At 36.4% G+C, this 17,758-nt stretch overlaps 1 protein-coding gene across 4 annotated transcripts in view; it reads right to left on the bottom strand.

Annotated features, from left to right (window-relative positions):
* Window positions 1–15,121, bottom strand: part of zgc:153039 (uncharacterized protein LOC767698 homolog) — a 60,040-nt gene extending 44,919 nt beyond the window's left edge. The window contains exons 1-7 of one of the 4 annotated variants that reach the window (XM_044119521.1): window positions 15,104–15,121; window positions 14,364–14,539; window positions 8,960–9,094; window positions 7,931–8,068; window positions 7,214–7,531; window positions 5,548–5,655; window positions 3,763–3,874 (exon numbers count right to left, since the gene is read on the bottom strand). In XM_044119521.1, the coding sequence (XP_043975456.1) occupies window positions 3,763–3,874; window positions 5,548–5,655; window positions 7,214–7,531; window positions 7,931–8,068; window positions 8,960–9,094; window positions 14,364–14,394 (842 nt within the window). In that variant the 5' untranslated portion in view covers window positions 14,395–14,539; window positions 15,104–15,121. Of the gene's footprint in view, window positions 1–3,762; window positions 3,875–5,547; window positions 5,656–7,213; window positions 7,532–7,930; window positions 8,069–8,959; window positions 9,095–14,363; window positions 15,071–15,103 lie in introns of those variants that run through there. The other 3 variants (XM_044119519.1, XM_044119520.1, XM_044119518.1) reach the window with 3 other exon arrangements.
* Between the last annotated feature and the right edge of the window lie 2,637 nt (window positions 15,122–17,758).

Below are 17,758 nucleotides of genomic sequence, written 5' to 3'. Positions count from 1 at the left end.
TTCTCTTACTTTTATTTTGACCAGCTGCAGACTCGCTAACTTTGTTGAGAGAGCTTCACTGCCACCCTTTGGGCAACAGCTGTAATAACATGTTTAGTTTTTATTTCACTCTCCATAAAAAGCAAGCACCTGATACATTTAGGGTCTAAATGCGAGGAGTTTCCTCGTAACACCCTGATACAGTAAATATCTAACACCTGCATATCTAAGCTATCATTAAAAATCACTGCATGTAGTGTTTTGTCTGCATTTAATGTGAAATAACAGCTACTCTCTGATCTCTATGCTTATTATTTTCATAAAATATGCAAATTATTACATTCATTTCTCTAAAAAAAACTGATTTGGTATTCTTGTGTCATGAAGCTTTTAGGCTTTAATGAGCCCGTTTGTCAGCATGGTTTTGTTTCCTATAATTGCCAACTACAACTCTTCTTATGAAGCTGCTGGCAAGGTCTTTATTTGCCATAACTGCTGTGTAATTGCCTCTAGAATCATTTAGCACTTATGAATATGAAAAAGTGTTTTCTTCCATCTAATTATGTACGGTGCAGAAATTAGACTGCGAGTTTACCCTGCATAAGGGCAGAAGATGCTAATATTTGGAAGAAATTAAGCACTTGTTAACCATACATCATTATTTATGATAAAGTCTATTTACTCAACTAGAACTTTTATTTCTGACTTTGTCGTTTAGAATATAGCGATAAATCTCAAAAGAAACATTCATTTTCAAAAATCTGTGAAAAACATGAGTCTGGAAGAAGAAGTGAGAAGCATAGGATCAATTTACTGAGGTTTAGTGTGAAACTTTCAAAATCAGTAATGTTTTGGGAAGCCATGTCACCTGCCGGTGTTGGTCCACTGAGTTTGACGGGGTTTATGAAATACTCCAATTCTGAGAAATATTATAATATTAACTTGAAGCCATAATCACTTAAACAAACAAATGTCAGAAAATTTCTCCCTGAGTGTTATGAATGTAGACAGATAAAGCTAGATTTCTGAAATTATGTCAAATTTTAACATTATAATTGAATTGTTGACAAGAGGACGCAGTCACTATCCGACTACGAGTTCTTACTTCCTGGTTGTGGCATTTGGGAATTTACTGACTGCTTTTTATGAGTGAGGTGTCCAATGACAGTCTGGTGACTTAATCTCATCACTGCATAATCACATGAGCAAATAAATCCCCCCAAAAAAACGCAAACTGTTCCGAGTCACGGCTATAAATAAAAATCCAGAAAACAAGATAAGTAACGCAAACTTGTAAATCAGACTTTGCCAGTCTAAGGTTTAATAAACAGCTTCTCTTCCTGCTTCTGACATCACATCTGCACAACAGAATTTGGAATACATGCAGGTGAGCAAAACCAAATGTTCAAGTAGGATCTGGCTGTCAGATATTGTTTACATAATGTTTTTTTAGACTAACTGTTTTAGCTAGATCCCACTGAGTTAATCTGTAGTCACATTTAGTCCAAATATCCTTGAGAAAGTCAAAAAACAGACAACGATTAAGTGAATTAAGTAACAATAGGCGTGGAGAAGCTAGTTCTTGTTTTATTTTCACCCGTGTTCCCTAATCTGTCCTACATTAAAAAGAACTTTGGCTTGTACCACTGTACTGTGAGTCACTTAGCCAGGTCGCCTAAATTCTACACAAAACATAAATATGGTTGGATTTACAGAACATAGTCTGTGACATCAGTGGACTTTAAAAACCTACTTAGTATTTTGCGGAGGTATGTATATCTACATAATACTGCATAGTTTGCCAGCCTTTTTGTTTATAAGACACAAAGATAAAACATAAAATCATACATAAAATCCCCTATAATATCAAACATAATATTTGTAGATGTATTTTGATAAAATGTGAAGCGGTTCAAAAGGTATGAATGTATGCAAGTCATCCTTGAGGGAGAGAGGCCATGTTTAGAGAATTTTCTTATCTCGGAGCGAATGTGGCAGGTAGATGCAGGGAGGACGGTGCAGCAGGGTAAATGATGGCCATATTGATCTCCAATGCTCTTTTATAGCCTGGTCATGTCAGTTTAGCACCTTGGCAACATTCGCTTTTAGAGCTACATCAATACCAAACTCTGGCACTCTGAAGCTGACAGCCAGAGAGAGATGGTTAGAAACAGAGAAAAAAAAAAGTAAATAACTGCCTCTTCAAGGACTCAAACACTTATCAGTCCTACTCTTAAGAGCAAGGTGAAGATGCAACCCCACAGTAAACTGAGAAACCGATTGGAAGAGGTTAAATCTTTAACAGTTGAATGCTCAAATAATACGAAGCTCCCAACCACAGCTTGATTAAGGCATCACTCAGACACTTTGAATAGTTTTGCAGAGTAGCAGGCAACTGTTTTCTCAACAGTTCTTAAAGACTGGTTCATAAAAACCAACACTGTTACATCATGACTTTTTTTTCTATTTTGGATATACTCCTGTCATTATGGTCCTGAATTAGTTAATTACTTTGTAAAAACTGCTGATCAGAAGGCGTTTTGTTCACTGTTCTAGTTCCCAGAAGCGAGAACCCCCACGGAAACTTAACATTTTTAAGGTCGTAAATAGACCTGCCAGAACACTGGCTCTAACAGTTCTAGAGACTTGGTAGACCTAACACTAACATGAGCTTTTATTGCAAACCAATCATCCTCATTCTGGCTATTAGCCCTCAATTAAAAAATTTAATGCATCAAAAACTGTGGGCCAGGTTATGATTCGGCCTATGCACTTGTGCGACACAGACAAAATTTCATATACATTTGTCTAAGAACATTTTAAAAGGTTTCAATTAAAGTACAAAACTTGCCACTGAAGTAAACAGGTTACAGACGAGTCTTCACACATTTTTAGTAATATTAGTGTTCATTTTAAATACTCCAACATAAAATGTTAGAAACCAGGACATAATCTGTATATGCATGATGTAGTATCTAATTCTCAAGATATGACAACCTCATAATAATGTAGAAATATTATTATGATGGTTTCGCAGTATTTGTCAAATTTTTTTTTTAAAACGTTCCAATTCTTGTAATTTAAAATTAAAAAAAATTATTATTCATATTGCACTTTGCATAAATATTGCAGTTACCATATTATAACCCCTGGCATTTATTAATGCCATTTTGACTACTACTATGGAAAATTTCAAACTACCTCTAATTTTAGTTCTAAGTGTTTGAGTGTCAAGTTATTTCAAACAACAAAATTATTTTATCTGGTAAATTAATTTACTGGTCACAATAGCCAAGGTAGTTGAAGCTTTTTGCCACAAAATTGTCCAAAGAAGGAGTTCTTTGTAGCCATGGTAAAACCCATTAATTAACAGATCAGATCATTTCCAGTTTTTCCCAGCATCTAGCTTTAAGAATGAGCAAAAGCGTCCCACATGGATTATCGGTATACACTCAGATGGCAAAGATCTGTTTGAAATGGGATTCCTCTTTCAGAGGTTTCAGTTCTGTTTGATGAAGCACAAAATTAACTTTGCCTGCATTATCTGACAGGCTCCGAGCATTTGATTTCTTCTACACAATATGCTAACATCTATTACTACAACCATGCGTTAATACTCACAGCTTTAATTAGCTGTCTTGAATGTGTTGCTATATGGCCAATTTTAGGAGCATTCAATGTTTATGCTTTGCTTTTAAAATAAGGCGTGTATTACATCAATAGCACTAAAAGTAAGGAATATTGGAAAAATAGATGGGGATGAAAAAACTCTATGTTACAAACCGGTCACAGGAGCAGGCCACCATAAGGCACAGCAGATTGTAGATGATGTAGGTGAAGATGACGGCGGTGATGGTGCCACGAGGGATAGAGAAGCTGGGATTCTTCAGGTCACCTGGTGGATTTAAAATGTAGTCATGTTAAATAAGAAGTACATCCTGTTCTATTCAAAATATCTACGTATCTGAATGCAAAAACCTAATCTGGTCCTCATCAGTTCCTACAATTTGGTGGATATAAATTCAGGTGAACAGCAGAGCATGGCATCGTTCTGGGAAATATTTTTGACAAACCTATTCCATCCTTACCTCAGTAAGAGGTTAGACTGCTAATGTAATGAACAAATTACTAGGTCAGCAGTGACAGAGTTTGCTCGCCTGAAAAATTCAGGTGTGTTAAAACAATGCCAATCAACAGTTAGTGGTGTAATTTAATCAGGAAATGGGTTTAAGCTATTTGGAGTTCATAATTCAACAAAGACATAGTTTACAAGTAGAAGAGTTTTAAGACATCATCCAACCTCCCAGGAACTTCCCCCTTGAGGTCAGGGCATGGACACCACAAGACGTCCTGAACAGTGTCTTTGATGGAGATGTTTGTTCATGGTGAACATCAACATGTTTGAACATAATAGAGGCTTGTGATTTCCATGATACAGACAATGTGGGGAGAATCTAACAATTACAATGGAATCCAGTGTATAATGGGAAATATTGTACAACTTATGAATTTAGTCAAGCAACGTCAAGTTTTCCCAAGCATTACAACAACGTTTACAGTAAAAGTAAAACCCTGCTATAACACAGGTCATTAATAATTATGTCAAAAGCAAAATGTTAGTTTATGAAGTTGAATAAACACTCTGTTAAATGATGTGGAACCACCAGAAAAGCAAACTCTTAACCCATCATATCAACCCCTCACTCTGCAAAGACCAGCAAAAGTAAAATACACCTGGACTGAATTTATTGTAACACTTTTTCTGCCAACTCAAACAGTGGCAGAAATAAATACTAATATGTAAATGATAAAGCTAGGTGTATTTGGGAATGCTTTGTTAGAATATAAAGGCAGCTGTGTAAAAACCAACAGCTGATCAGCAAAAACTTTGGGGACGAAAGAGACAAAAACACAGAAGCAACATCCTGAAAATGAGTAAAGTGGAACAAGTTCTTAATATTTTCCTTAAACACGTGCTACCTTTACAGAAAACACTTATTAAAAAAAACTGACAGCTATCAAATTTTATTTCATTTAATGTGTTTTTCCATTAAATTGTTTAAATTATTTACATCAAGCTTATGAATACATATGCATTTCCACCTGTTAAACCTGATATTGAATAAAAATAAGCAGAAAAAAATGGAATGTGGAAAATAAATTAAGATATGGAAGGAAAATAATATTATTCCATCCTTATTCAGACATAGTGGAGGGTCGATTGATTGTCAATCAAGAATATTTCATAATGTTCTAGCGCCAAATATGAGGCCATCTACATCAACCTTAACTGACCAAGTGATTGTTTTGACAGTGATGTGGCCCATTCAACGATGACTAAGGTTATAATCTGCTTTTGTGTTCAGAAATATTTTGCAATAAGGGGGATAAAAAAATGCAAGTATTGTTCATCTTTGATTAGATTCATTTTTGTTTGTCAATCCTCTAGGATAAAATGGAAATAGCCTTTATTATTAAAGATAATTCTATTAGAAATGAAAGTGGTCTTATTTTTGTAGATGACTGATTCCTTCACAGATAATCAGGCTAAAACATGACCAAACCTACCTGACATATTAGAGCCTGCCATGATGCCGGTGCAGCCGTTGAACATCACAGCAAATACAGTGGCGAAAGACATCATCTTCCCAGTGGTGTAGTCTTCAACATAGCCAGCTGGAAGAAATACCAGTAAGTCACTATAGTTCTGCCTCTATCATCATCATCAGTAAGTTTAACTTGGTATAAACTCTGCAACCCTCCAGATACAAAACTTAAATCTCTGCAAGCCTCTGAACAAGTAACCCTCTTCAAAGGTTTCTGTCGAGTACAGTATCAGCAATTAAGTTTTACAGGTAAAAAACTAATTTCACACCCACAAAGGTTTATATAGGAATATATTCTGTTCTTTCATTTGTGTGTGACCAAATGTTTTGATATTATTACTCACTCTGATGAGGCTGATCTTAGCTCAATGGCTTAGATTTTAATTAATTCAGTCCTTTTGTGTGCATTTTTGATTCATTTTCACCCTTAATCTTCTTTACATTTAGCTAACTAGTTCTCTCTAAAAGTACAGGATTTCAATAAACATGATACATTTCACAATGCTCACTGAAACCATAAAATAGTAATGTGTATGCATTGCTTCTGTAAACAGCCAGTAAAATTAATCAGGCTTATTGTATATGTGTGTAAATAGTTTTCATGAGTACAGGCCTGAGTTACAAGCAATTAGCTCAGTAATCATGTGCTTGAAATTAAATCCTCTCAAGCTGACTGTTCGTCTCGTAGGAATTAGAATCCAAAGAACATGCTCTACATCACTCAAACATGAGTTAAATATGTCGTGATCTTCCAGGAAGTGTAGGCGAAACGCCTTCTACTCTTTCCTGCCTGGTCTGCAGGGGAAAAACCAGTTCAGATCATAGAAGTTGAAACGGCTGCCAATAATCATCAGAGTTAATGAGGTATTAAGCCCATAATATTCATTATTCCTGCTCTGGTGTACATATATAGCCGGTGGACAGCAGGCTCAGTTTAAAAGAGGAAAACATTGATTTAATGAACTTAGAAGTTGCACCTTATGAAATAAAGAACACAGGCCACATTAAAACAAAAATGGCTTTAAAATGTTTTAGAAGATATCTTGAAGCTTCTGTGATTAATGGTCATATGTACTGCCACTCATCAGATGTCAACATTAGTAAAACTCCATCTTTAAACCCACAAACAAGCTGATGGTCCCAGAGCATATGAAGCTACTGTGTGAACAAACCCTCACTTCCTTTTCCCTTGTTTCACAAGAACATCTGCTGCCATCATGATACATAAAAAGAACAGGCTCGATCCAAAACTTTAAGTAATAATTAGAGATGCATCTAAAAATCCAACTGGAAATAGCTGACTTTAGGCTTTACCAACAGGAATCTCCATTTTGTCAGAAAAAAACTTTATATATTTCAAAGTTTTAGAGAAATCTTGTTTAATTACAGAGCTGTGTAACACCCATTGGCAACTGATCACTTATAAATATATATTTAAAGTGAAAAATATATGAGGAATACCATAATTGTCAAAAATTTATATTAGCAACTCAGCACTTTATAAAAATCATTGATTTGAAAGTGGTCACAAAATCTCTGATTGTTGCAATTCTAATAAAATACTTAGCAGAAGAAAAAAAAAAAAAAAAAAAAAATCAAGACTTTCTATTCTAGTCACTCAATCTTACCCTTCAGATTTCCCAGCAGTGTTTCCAGCTTTAATCCAGTAAAATTAGCTGTGGTGGGATACGCAGGGCTCGTCCCGTTGGATGGCTTGAAGGGGCTTGGCAATGTGACCATTTTAGGTTGCACAACAAAGAAGCTCACAAAGATCATGATCAGAACAATGATGACCACCAAGAAGATGACGAAAGTGGCCTTAGCATAGATGTGGGCTCCGACCAGGCATACTATAAGGCACAGCAAGAGGACAGCGGTGCCATACAGCAGGGACCACCAGTAACCTGACGGCAGGACCTGGTGTGAATTAGGAACCACGGTTGGATCTAAAATGAAACATAAGAGGCAATGTAATGACTAGGAAGCTTTGATTTGATAGACAATGGTATAACAAAACAAATCCCAGATAGTTTCTGCCTCATGTTTTCCACAGTCTTTCACCTGTGGTAGGACTGTCACTAAAAGCAATAACTCAATTAGTTGCATAATAAATTAAAACAAACGTAATAATTTCCATATGCATGATTTATCGGTGTTCTCATTTCTCCATCTCTTTCTTACAAAACTGGATGATAACAGTCTTCAGTCTGGTGCTTTGGTCTCAACCAGCCCTTTTTTTGGAGGATAACTGTTTATAGAGTCTTCATTGTTAAAGTAAGAACTTTTAATACTTTGGCAGGACATGGTACAGATAAAATACACAAATCAAGAAATCCTCAATTTACCTTCTGGTATTCCAAAGGTGCCCATCATTGCTTCAACCAGACCCAGCACATAGAGGGCGCTGCCGCACACGTTAGCAAAGAAGAACATGATGCCGATGCTGCCACCAAACTCAGGACCCAGAGCTCGGCTGATCATGTCTGTGCTTCGAGTTAAGGCAAAGTACTTGGCATTTAAAACAAACTCATGAACTGATGTGAAACATTTGCAACGTTTGAAAGGGGTAAGCTTGGCTTGCCAAATATACTCAAAATGCGAAAAGCTATTGGTCAACATTAGCAATAATAACCAGATCATAGTAAACCAATTTGTTTTTGTTTTTTTTCTATGAACTGAAGTATAAATTTACTTATTGTATTTTGATGTTTTGCAAAACCTGAATTCACAACTTTTATACTAAATCATGCGTTTCCTTCCCTTGGTTTTATGCTAAAGCAAATTACAAGTCTAATTTTGACTTTCAATTTAAAGAGACACACTTGGAGATTTCCGTCTTGTCAAGCATCTATACATGCAAATCTGACTAAAACAAGATTTGTAAATGTACGTTGTTGAAAAGTTGTAAAATGTTGCAAACAGTCCAAACTTAATACTGCATAACAATATCTGAAAGCGAGCGTGTCTAAGCATGTATGTCAAATAACATCAAAAGTTATTTTTGTGTGACTTAAGCAGCAGTGACCGATTATACTCTCAAACTGTGAAAAGCAATCTCACTGGTTTGCTACTCAGATACTAAAAAAAGGATAATTTCTGTTTTTTTATATTTTTTCCAGCTTGGTACTTTACCCTCAGCTGTGGCTGAAGTAGTCAAGCTGACTGTCACAGAACATTAAAGCAAAGCTAACTTGAAATAAATCCGATTTATACTTTTCCAGTGGTTGGAAATGTAGTGTGTGACAGACAGCACTTGTTTGAAACAGAGACCCTGATTTTCTGTATACCTCGACTGTTGACAGTGATAATGGCACTACACTGATTGTCACATGCAGATGGTCATATGATGATGCTTGTTTGTGTGAACAGGATACAATAGGCTCCTCCAGCGTCCAACGCTCCATTGGTGGAGATGGCACACACTGACAGAACAGTCATGGAGATGATGAAGTAGGCCACCACAAACATGAGAATACTTTCGTACAATCCAGCCTGTCCCACCACAAACCCTGAAAGAAAATAATAAAAATCAGGAACAAGAAAATTAAACTGAGATTGGTGCCTGGGTGAAAGAAGAACCATAAACTGGAGCTGAGTGGAAAGAGGTTGATAATTAAAAGATTCCTGGGAAATGCCAGCATAAAAGAGGATGTGGGTTTTTTTAAGGCGTCATGAAAGTACAATTAGCTAACGTATCACACAAAATCTACTTGTTCAACAGATGTCTGTCCATGGTTTTTAATTCTAGATAACATTTCAAACAGTTTTCAAAGAATTTAAAAGTGGAAATATAAGAAAAATCACACAGCTTTCAGTTTAAATGACTCACCAAAACATTTCATTTTCTGTAAAAGTGAAACTGGAATGTCACATGCTGGGAATGATTCCAGCTTCTGCATTGTCTGTGTACATTGTGACCATACTTCTGCCGTTCAAGTTAGATGACTCAGCTGAATTAGTTCCAGTGCTAAACTGGTGCTAATGTTTTCTTATCATTTCTTTGTGCCTATGTCATCTTAAGCGACCACATTTGTATTGATTAAAGGTTTAGTTTGAAGATATTGCTGATCATAGATTTGCCTGCAGCAAAAATTTATTTCAGTTTTTTTGGGAACTAAGTTGATTTTTGGAGAGGTGGAGACCAACAGTCATGCAGTTTATTTTAGCTGATTGCATAATTTAATTTAATCAATTGAGAATGTGGGAATCAGTAGGATACAGTACTATGTCAGCTGAAAGCCTGTTCTCTACAGGTCAAACCAGCTGGTTGTATCAATCTACCAGATGGTCTGGTCAGTCTGCCTATTGTCTGTGCGTTCCAGGTTTTAAATAGCTGGGAAAGTATTTTAGTCAACTCACAATAAACTGATCCACCAACCAGCTGGTGAGGCAGAATACGCTTTGAAATGAACGGCCCAGAATTTTTAAGTTTTAGACTTGAACTGATATTCCAGTTATCCAGCATTCCTGGTTCCGATCAGAGATTGGCTGTTAGCCATTGTGTCGCATTTGTAAATACTGCTTGTTGTTAAGAACAGCATCAATAAATAAGACTGGTGATGTTTGCTTGTAGGAATACTGAAATAAATAAAAAAAGAGAATAATATAACTACCAATTACCTAATAAACCATTAACAGTCACATAAGGCCACTGTACCAAGGTAACTCTACAGATATGTAAACCTTCTTATAAAAACCATTATGTTTGGTGGAAAAACCCAAATACACTGGAAATTGTTCTCATGGAAAGTTCCAAGGAATGGTGATTGATCATCTGTGGTAGAAATGTTCAGATATCAATTTTTTCTTGGTTTTTTAAATGTTGATTTTTTTCAGTCAAATAGGACTGACATCATACAATCATGTTTGTAATGTAGATATATTGCTATCTGGAACATAAAACCAATTTGAGATCTCTTTAGAAGAACAAGGAGTTAGTGCCTCAACTACACTTAAAAAAACAAAACAATTACTGTATTTTCAATTGCCTGTTTTTAAAAAACTGGAAACGTACATATACAAGTCGCACTGGGCTGTAAGCCACTGGTATCTCCACCATTCCCAGTTTTCCACAAAGACGCAGCAGAGGGCTATGCTACTTTAGCTGTTCGCAGCTAAGTCAGTATATTTTTAGTGTCACACTCAGCACAGCTTGATAGTCTAGTCTTAACTTTAACCCAGGTTGATCTAGTTTTATGATGTCGAAGTCAGAAATCATGTTCAGGAGATTATGGCCGTTAGTCACTATCACTGAAACTGTATTTTGCTGCTTCAGCAGTATTGAAGGTAGAGTAGTCTCCCATCTGAGTTGTGGCTCTTGGCAGCTCATTCAGAGTTACTGTGGATCTCTTGGCTGGTTGTTTAATTAATGCTCAACTTGCCCAGGAAGTAAGCTTTAGGTGAATGTATTAGGCAGTTTTTTCTACTTTTTTTTCATGTTTAGATATTTGATAGAATAATACTCAAATCTTCTTCATGAGAACAATGTTCTCCTGCAGGAAAGTCGTCTGCAGGACCAGCAGGAACATCATCTGCTGCAAGATTTTATTCACCAGAACAAACTGAAAGGTACTTTATCAATGTTGACTTCTCGACATATTTAAAAATTTAGTCTAATGTTCACACATAGGCCTGTCACAATAATCAATTGCATACTTTTTCAACATTTGTAGGCGTAGGAGAAGGTTTATTTCATTTTTAAAGTTTACAAATCCAGTATTACACACTGGATTTGTAAACTGTGTATCTGTGCGTTACACACACACACACAGAGATACTTTTACACACGCACAGATATTTTGAGACTATTTTCACTCCATATCATATGAACTTCTTTGTGTGGTTTCCACCTGGGAGGGCGTATGAGTTTGAAAACATTTCTCCGTCGTGTCTACTGCTAGCATGTGCTTGTTCTAAATAAAAATCAGCACTTTCCTCTTTAATTTTCAAGTTTGACTTCCAAAGATTCACTTCCTGCTAAAGAGCCCCCTGGCAGTTGAAGAAAAATCCACAGAAAAGCTGCACCGGGCTATAAGCCGCATGGTTCAAAGCGTAGGAAAAAAGTGGTGGCTTATAATCCAAAAAATACGGTAGATAAGATATAGGCTAAAATACCCAAATGATCAGCGGACGTAAATAAACCTAAAGCGGCCAGGTCTGTCTTGTACTTTTCCAAATTGAAATATTTGTAAAATTTGTCCTATTGATTAATGCTGTGAATCTCATCGAGGTGAACGTCACATCATTCACTTTGAACTGCATCGCAAACAAACAAATTATCCACATTATCGCACCGTTCCTCCACTGAGACCCTTAACGCTACTCATTTATCTTTGATCAGCAACTATCAGCATGTTTCTGCCATCAGTCATGTCCACTGTGACACAAACCCAAGTCTCACTAGAAAACAAAATTCACTTTGTTCCTTTAAGAGCTGAAACTTCAAGCTCAATTGAAATAAACTCAACTTGCGAAGCATCTGCATGTTCTGGTGGTATAGCCTAAAGATATCCAGGTCAGGACAAGAGACACTTTGTCAAACCGTTAAAGTTACAGTAGTTTCACATCCCCACTGAAACCACTCACAGTTCCTGTGCAGTCTTACACTTTAACTTGAGATTACAACGTCTAAAGTCTTCAACCAGCAGCTACATATGCCCATGCGAGTCAGGGTGGTGTGTGTGTGTGTTTTTTCTCCGAGTATCCATTGCTTAACAGCTGACATCTCACGAGACCAGGAGGGGAACTGGGAGGGGAACTGGGAGATGAGAATACTGAAAGAGAGTTAAAACTCATAGGAAACAAAAAAATCAGAAAGAAAAGCAGAAGTGAAAAGTGAAGAGAGAAGATGAAGTTGGTTATGAAAAGTTGATTTGTTGTTCTGCAAATTCAACTGTGTTCTCTGCAGCAGCATGGATTTCATGGGCTTGAATAATTTCTAGTTTAGTCATATTAGTGAAAAAGGAGAACTTATATATCTCATTGATTACAATCAGACATGAATTCCTCACTGTACCAAAACCTAAACCCAAGTTATGAGTGTCATTTTCACAGCATAAAGTCAAGACAGTCTCCGTTTGCTGCTGAATTATTAGTGAACTTTCAAAAGCTGTAGTTTAAATGGACAATTCAGAATTTTTTTTAAGTGAGGTTTCTTTAAATGATTAAGTAGTTAATCTTTTAACTAGCTGTTAGTGCTGCCATTTCAAATACTGGTCAGTTGAACTTGAAGGCTAGGAGCACATCTAGTCTGAGGGAGGCAAAAAGTCTTAAGTCTTAAATGTCATGGCAGTTTAATAAGGAAAGAGTGTTTTATGAACTCTTAAACCATTGACATGTTTTCATTATTTACACAGACGTCAATGATTATTATTAGGTGAGAATTTGAAATTGGAGGCAGTGCACCTCCGGTGAGCTTCCTGTGTGAAACACATACTACAGATGGAACATACAAAGAATTTCCATATAAGGGTATGGGAAAGTAATGTATAGATAAGATTTTAGCGATACTAATAATAGTTAGTATGGCCTAAAAAGCGTAGCATCATATTTTTCTGAATTACAGCACTGACAACAAAAGGACCTCTAAAATTCATCAGCCTTTTGGCTGTAAATATGTTACTGCACACAGTAAGAGATTCACAAAATACTGCTCTAAGAAAGAAACTTACCCATATGCAGCCCAACATTGGAATCAGATAATTTTTATTTTATTTTTTTTATTTGACTGATTAGTGAACCAAAGGTGTGTAGTCGGATTAATTTTTTTTAAAGCTAAATAAACTCTGGACAGATTAAATTGTTCTGATTTATAGATAGATATTGCCTCTATCTATAAACATGCAGCAAATATTGTTGCAATTTGTTTCTCGTTTTGTTTACAAAAACAAATGTTAATTCATCACCCTTAACAGATTAGGAATAAAATGACTATAAATTTTAAATTTTCATTTATTGCTGTGAAATGATCATTTTGTAAAGGTAAAAGGTAATTTTATTTATATAGCACATTTTCAGCAACAAGGCAATACAAAGTGCTTTACGGGATTTAAAAGGAAATACAAACAAAATAACTAATCAAAAGAAAGAGCAAAAGAAGAAAAGGCTAATAATGTTGATCCAAGGTAAATAAACTAGATACTCCTGTTCAGGATTGGTAGATAAGAATAAGTCAGTATCCCCTGTTCTAATTCCTTTTCTGGGTTGCAATAATCAGAGTCTCTCTGCATCTAAATAGTGAGTACTCTACAGTTTCTAAAATATAAGCTAAAGGGTGACTAATAAACTAAAGTCTTTGGATTCCAAGTTTGTTCTAATTCCTTTTCTGGGTTAAATGCGAGTAGGCTACTCCACATTTTCTAACAAAATAATTGTGCGCCATGACAGAGCACAATTGCAAAAATGAAGGAAGCTGTAGCATAGTGCACTATTTGCAAAGCAGCATTTGTTTTTACATATAAATACACAATAATTAGAGATATTCTGTTTGCATTTAACCTTAAAGACTGACTTTTTAACTATGTTTAAATATTTGCTTAACAGCTCCCTTTAACACAAAAAGAGAAAGTCATTTTGAATTTTAGAAAGAACCACAAACAGAATACAGAAACGAGGTGTGCTAAATGGAAATTCTAATTGCTTAACCCTAAAATGATTCCCAAAACTACTACAAAAAAACCACAGGAGTAGTAAAATATATAAACTGTGACTGTGCTTCGGTGCATACTACTTGTACAGAAAGTGAAATTGAGTGCATTGATTTCTGCTGCCACCACTCACCTATTCTGAGGAAGACCACTACGCTGAACATCGACAGCAGAGTGGGAACCACCACACCGAAGAACACCGACAGCTTCTTGGGCTGCCCCTTCGGTGAGGACTTATGCCGTGGGCTTCCCGGGAGCTCCTCCGGGTCCCGGCTGGCAGGAGCAGACCGCAGCTCGGACTCATTGACGCTGGCGACAAGGCGGTAGTTCAGGAGAGGAGTCCGCTCCGTCATTGCGAACAAAAACAAATGCTCGCTTAGGTCGACTCAAACTTTAAAAAGTAACCCGGATAAATTTAGGGACGGAAAAATCGCTGTATTTTGTCAGGACAACTCAGAGTTTGTAAATAAATGCTTGCGATTGATAAAAAATAAAAATAAAAAAAAACCTGTAGAATTGACGCGTCCTGATTGTCAGCCGCTTCAAATGCAAGTTCAGTAGCTACATAGCAAAACAGACAAGTGCTTCGGTCATAAACACAATAAGTTAAAAAACACAGAGCGTGTTTGGCCTACTCACTGATGCACAAACTTCCATCGTTTATCAATAAAATGTTAGATAAAATCCCCGGCAGGATACCTGCGCGTAGCCATTGTAGTTGTGTTATTTCTCTGATTATGCGGAATAGGATATCATGTGACGCCGCTACATCAATCCGTGTCTCTGCTGCAAACTTCCGTTTTGCCCTTTCACAATAACAGCAATTACGATTTTAGTGCAACTTTTTTTCATAATAGTAATACAATTTATCACCTCAGTGCTTCTCAATTCCAGTCCTCAGGCCCCCATGCTCTGCATGTTTTAGATGTGCCTCTATTCCAGAACAGCTGATTCAAATGATTGCAAGTGCTGCACAACCCTGTTAATCACCTACAGATTCAATCCAGGTGTGTAGCAGAAGGGAAACACCTAAAACATGCAGGGCGGGGGGCGTGAGGACTGGAATTGAGAAACACTGCCTTAGACATACATATATCTGTCAGGCATAACATTATGACCATTAACAAGTGAAGTCAAAAACACTCGTTATTTCTTCACAATAGCATCTAATGATTAATTAGATTCAACTGAATATCCTGTCAGTATATCTTGTTTATAGGGTCAAAGATTTACCAACAAAAACACTGGCTGTGTTTTTGTTTGTTTGTTTTACATTGAATGGGTGCCTAGCTACATGCATCACTTACCCTGGGAAAAACATATCACCAAGATCCAGAGTGGGAAGAACGCAGGCTGGCAGAGGCAGAGTGATTGTTTAGGTGAAAGATACTACCAGACCCATTTTACTAAGGCAAGTACCTCAGGATAAATCTGCCCCAGTGAAATTCCCCCGCAAATTCCAACAAAATGCTGCAAACAACTAAACAATAAAGCGCAATGTCCATATATACACTACACAATTCTGTTTTTCAAAGGGCTGTGGGCAAATTATTTAGTTGTCATTTTCTTACAATCTGGGTGTGGGAGTTCTTTCACACTCTGATTGTTGTGGGATCCTTCAACAGGATTATGCCAATCCCAAGAAGCAAACATGATTTAGGAATGAACAACATCTAGTGTGAGTTGTATGAGTTATTAACTTGGCTTGCAGATTCCCAAGACCTTAATCCAATATAACTTCTCTGGGATCAACTAAATCAGAGCACTCCACCTTCCGAACCAAAATGATTTGCTGCTGACCTCTTGATGCTAGATAAAAACACATCTCCAAATGTCTTGTGGGGTCTATGCTTCAGTTGTATTTATCTAATTTGTACCAGTCACAGATATTAAAATCACAAAGTTCTTCACAAAGACACAAAGAAACTGTTTGTGATATAGCTATAATCCACGGTTGATGAAGAGGAGGAGTGGGAAGAGGGCAATGATTTTATAAAACTTTGCAAAACAAACAAAAAACTAGGAAAGAGTTTAAAAGAGCCCTGTACGATTATATCTTATTTTATTTTATTTTTTATGCAAAACTTCCTGTTTTATTCTAACTAACTTTACTTTCGCACTTGTCACTGGGGTTTTCCTGAGATTTCCTGCTTTCACATTTTCCAGTCTATTGCTTTCGGTCATATGAGGAAGTTAGTCGGGCCAATAGGAGGGTTACATTGCTAAACGCACTTGCTGCCAATTTCTTTTATTTTTTTTATATCAAAATAAAAGTCCACGTTGATTTCTCTTTTTAATTTCTATAGCTTTTATTTTGAAAAATTCGCGTCCTTTGAACGCTAATAATGAAAGTTATGATCCAAGTGGTACAGAGCCGCACACAGCAGGAGAATGGTCCATGTCCAGTTAAAATAGTCCAAAGTCCTCGTCAGTAAATAAATAACACATAAGTCTGTAAGTGCTTCTTAAACACAACCTTTAAACGTTTACAAACTGTACACACTCAGCTGCATTTCACAGATAGTCATTTTAGGATTAATTTTAAAGTAATAGCCTACGGATAAATTATTTTTATATACAGGCATGTTCTTGATCGTTTTCCCACGATCTAAGTTGTAATACATTCGACTTATATGTACAGAGACAGAATAAACGTTTTTGTTCACATTTTGCAGCAATACATACTTCACAGTTGACTTTCACCTCGTTATGAACTTTGAGAAAACACTCCCTTTTACACTTTAAACTGCATATTACATTGATCATTTGCAGATTAAAGTAATTTGTGTTCTTAAAATAAACATAATATCTTCACCAGAGTGCAATTTATGTGACTTAATTCCAACTCTTATGCAAACAATGATGAGGATGATAAATATTTTGAATCTAAATCAGACCTCTTGCACTTCTCATCTAGAACCTACAGAGAGCGCTACACTCTCACTTTGATTTGATTATTGTAATAACTTTAAACTACAAGTTTAAAAGGGATCTGAAGAAGCACATTCAGAAAGGGTTGGTCATTTGTCTAAAGCACTCAGTTTAAGGGGAATCACATATTAAACTAAGATAACCATAATCTTTTCAGATTAGTTTCCATGAGACTGAGGCTACACTAACAACCTCTGAGTGACAGTTTGGCTGCACTATGAGCTGATTGTGCAATATATGGTTAAAGTAAATATTGAAGCTGGTTTAAGGCTCAGATACACTACCCTAGCTTCAGGGCAGCCTGTCAGTCTAAGTTCAGTCGTGAATTCTAAAACAATAGTTTGTTTGTCTTTCGCACCTCGTAGAAAATACGAGTGGTAGCTCTGGGATCCTGTTCTTCTGAGCCAATGTATATGCACATAGACTAGGGTTGTTATCATACATTCACACATGAGACCAGACAGGAGGATTTTACCTATATTTCTGAGAAAACTGAGAGTATTGGGGTAAATCAGGAACTGTTTTTGTGAATTTGTAAGCAGTGTTTAAAAAAGAATTCAGTTCAAGTTTTAAAAAAATATGAAAAGTGCAATCTAT

The sequence above is a fragment of the Gambusia affinis genome, linkage group LG06 (genome assembly GCF_019740435.1).
Source record: "Gambusia affinis linkage group LG06, SWU_Gaff_1.0, whole genome shotgun sequence".
Lineage (NCBI taxonomy): Eukaryota > Metazoa > Chordata > Actinopteri > Cyprinodontiformes > Poeciliidae > Gambusia > Gambusia affinis.
Note: the sequence above shows the minus strand (reverse complement) of the source record. Positions and strands in the feature narration are given on the sequence as shown.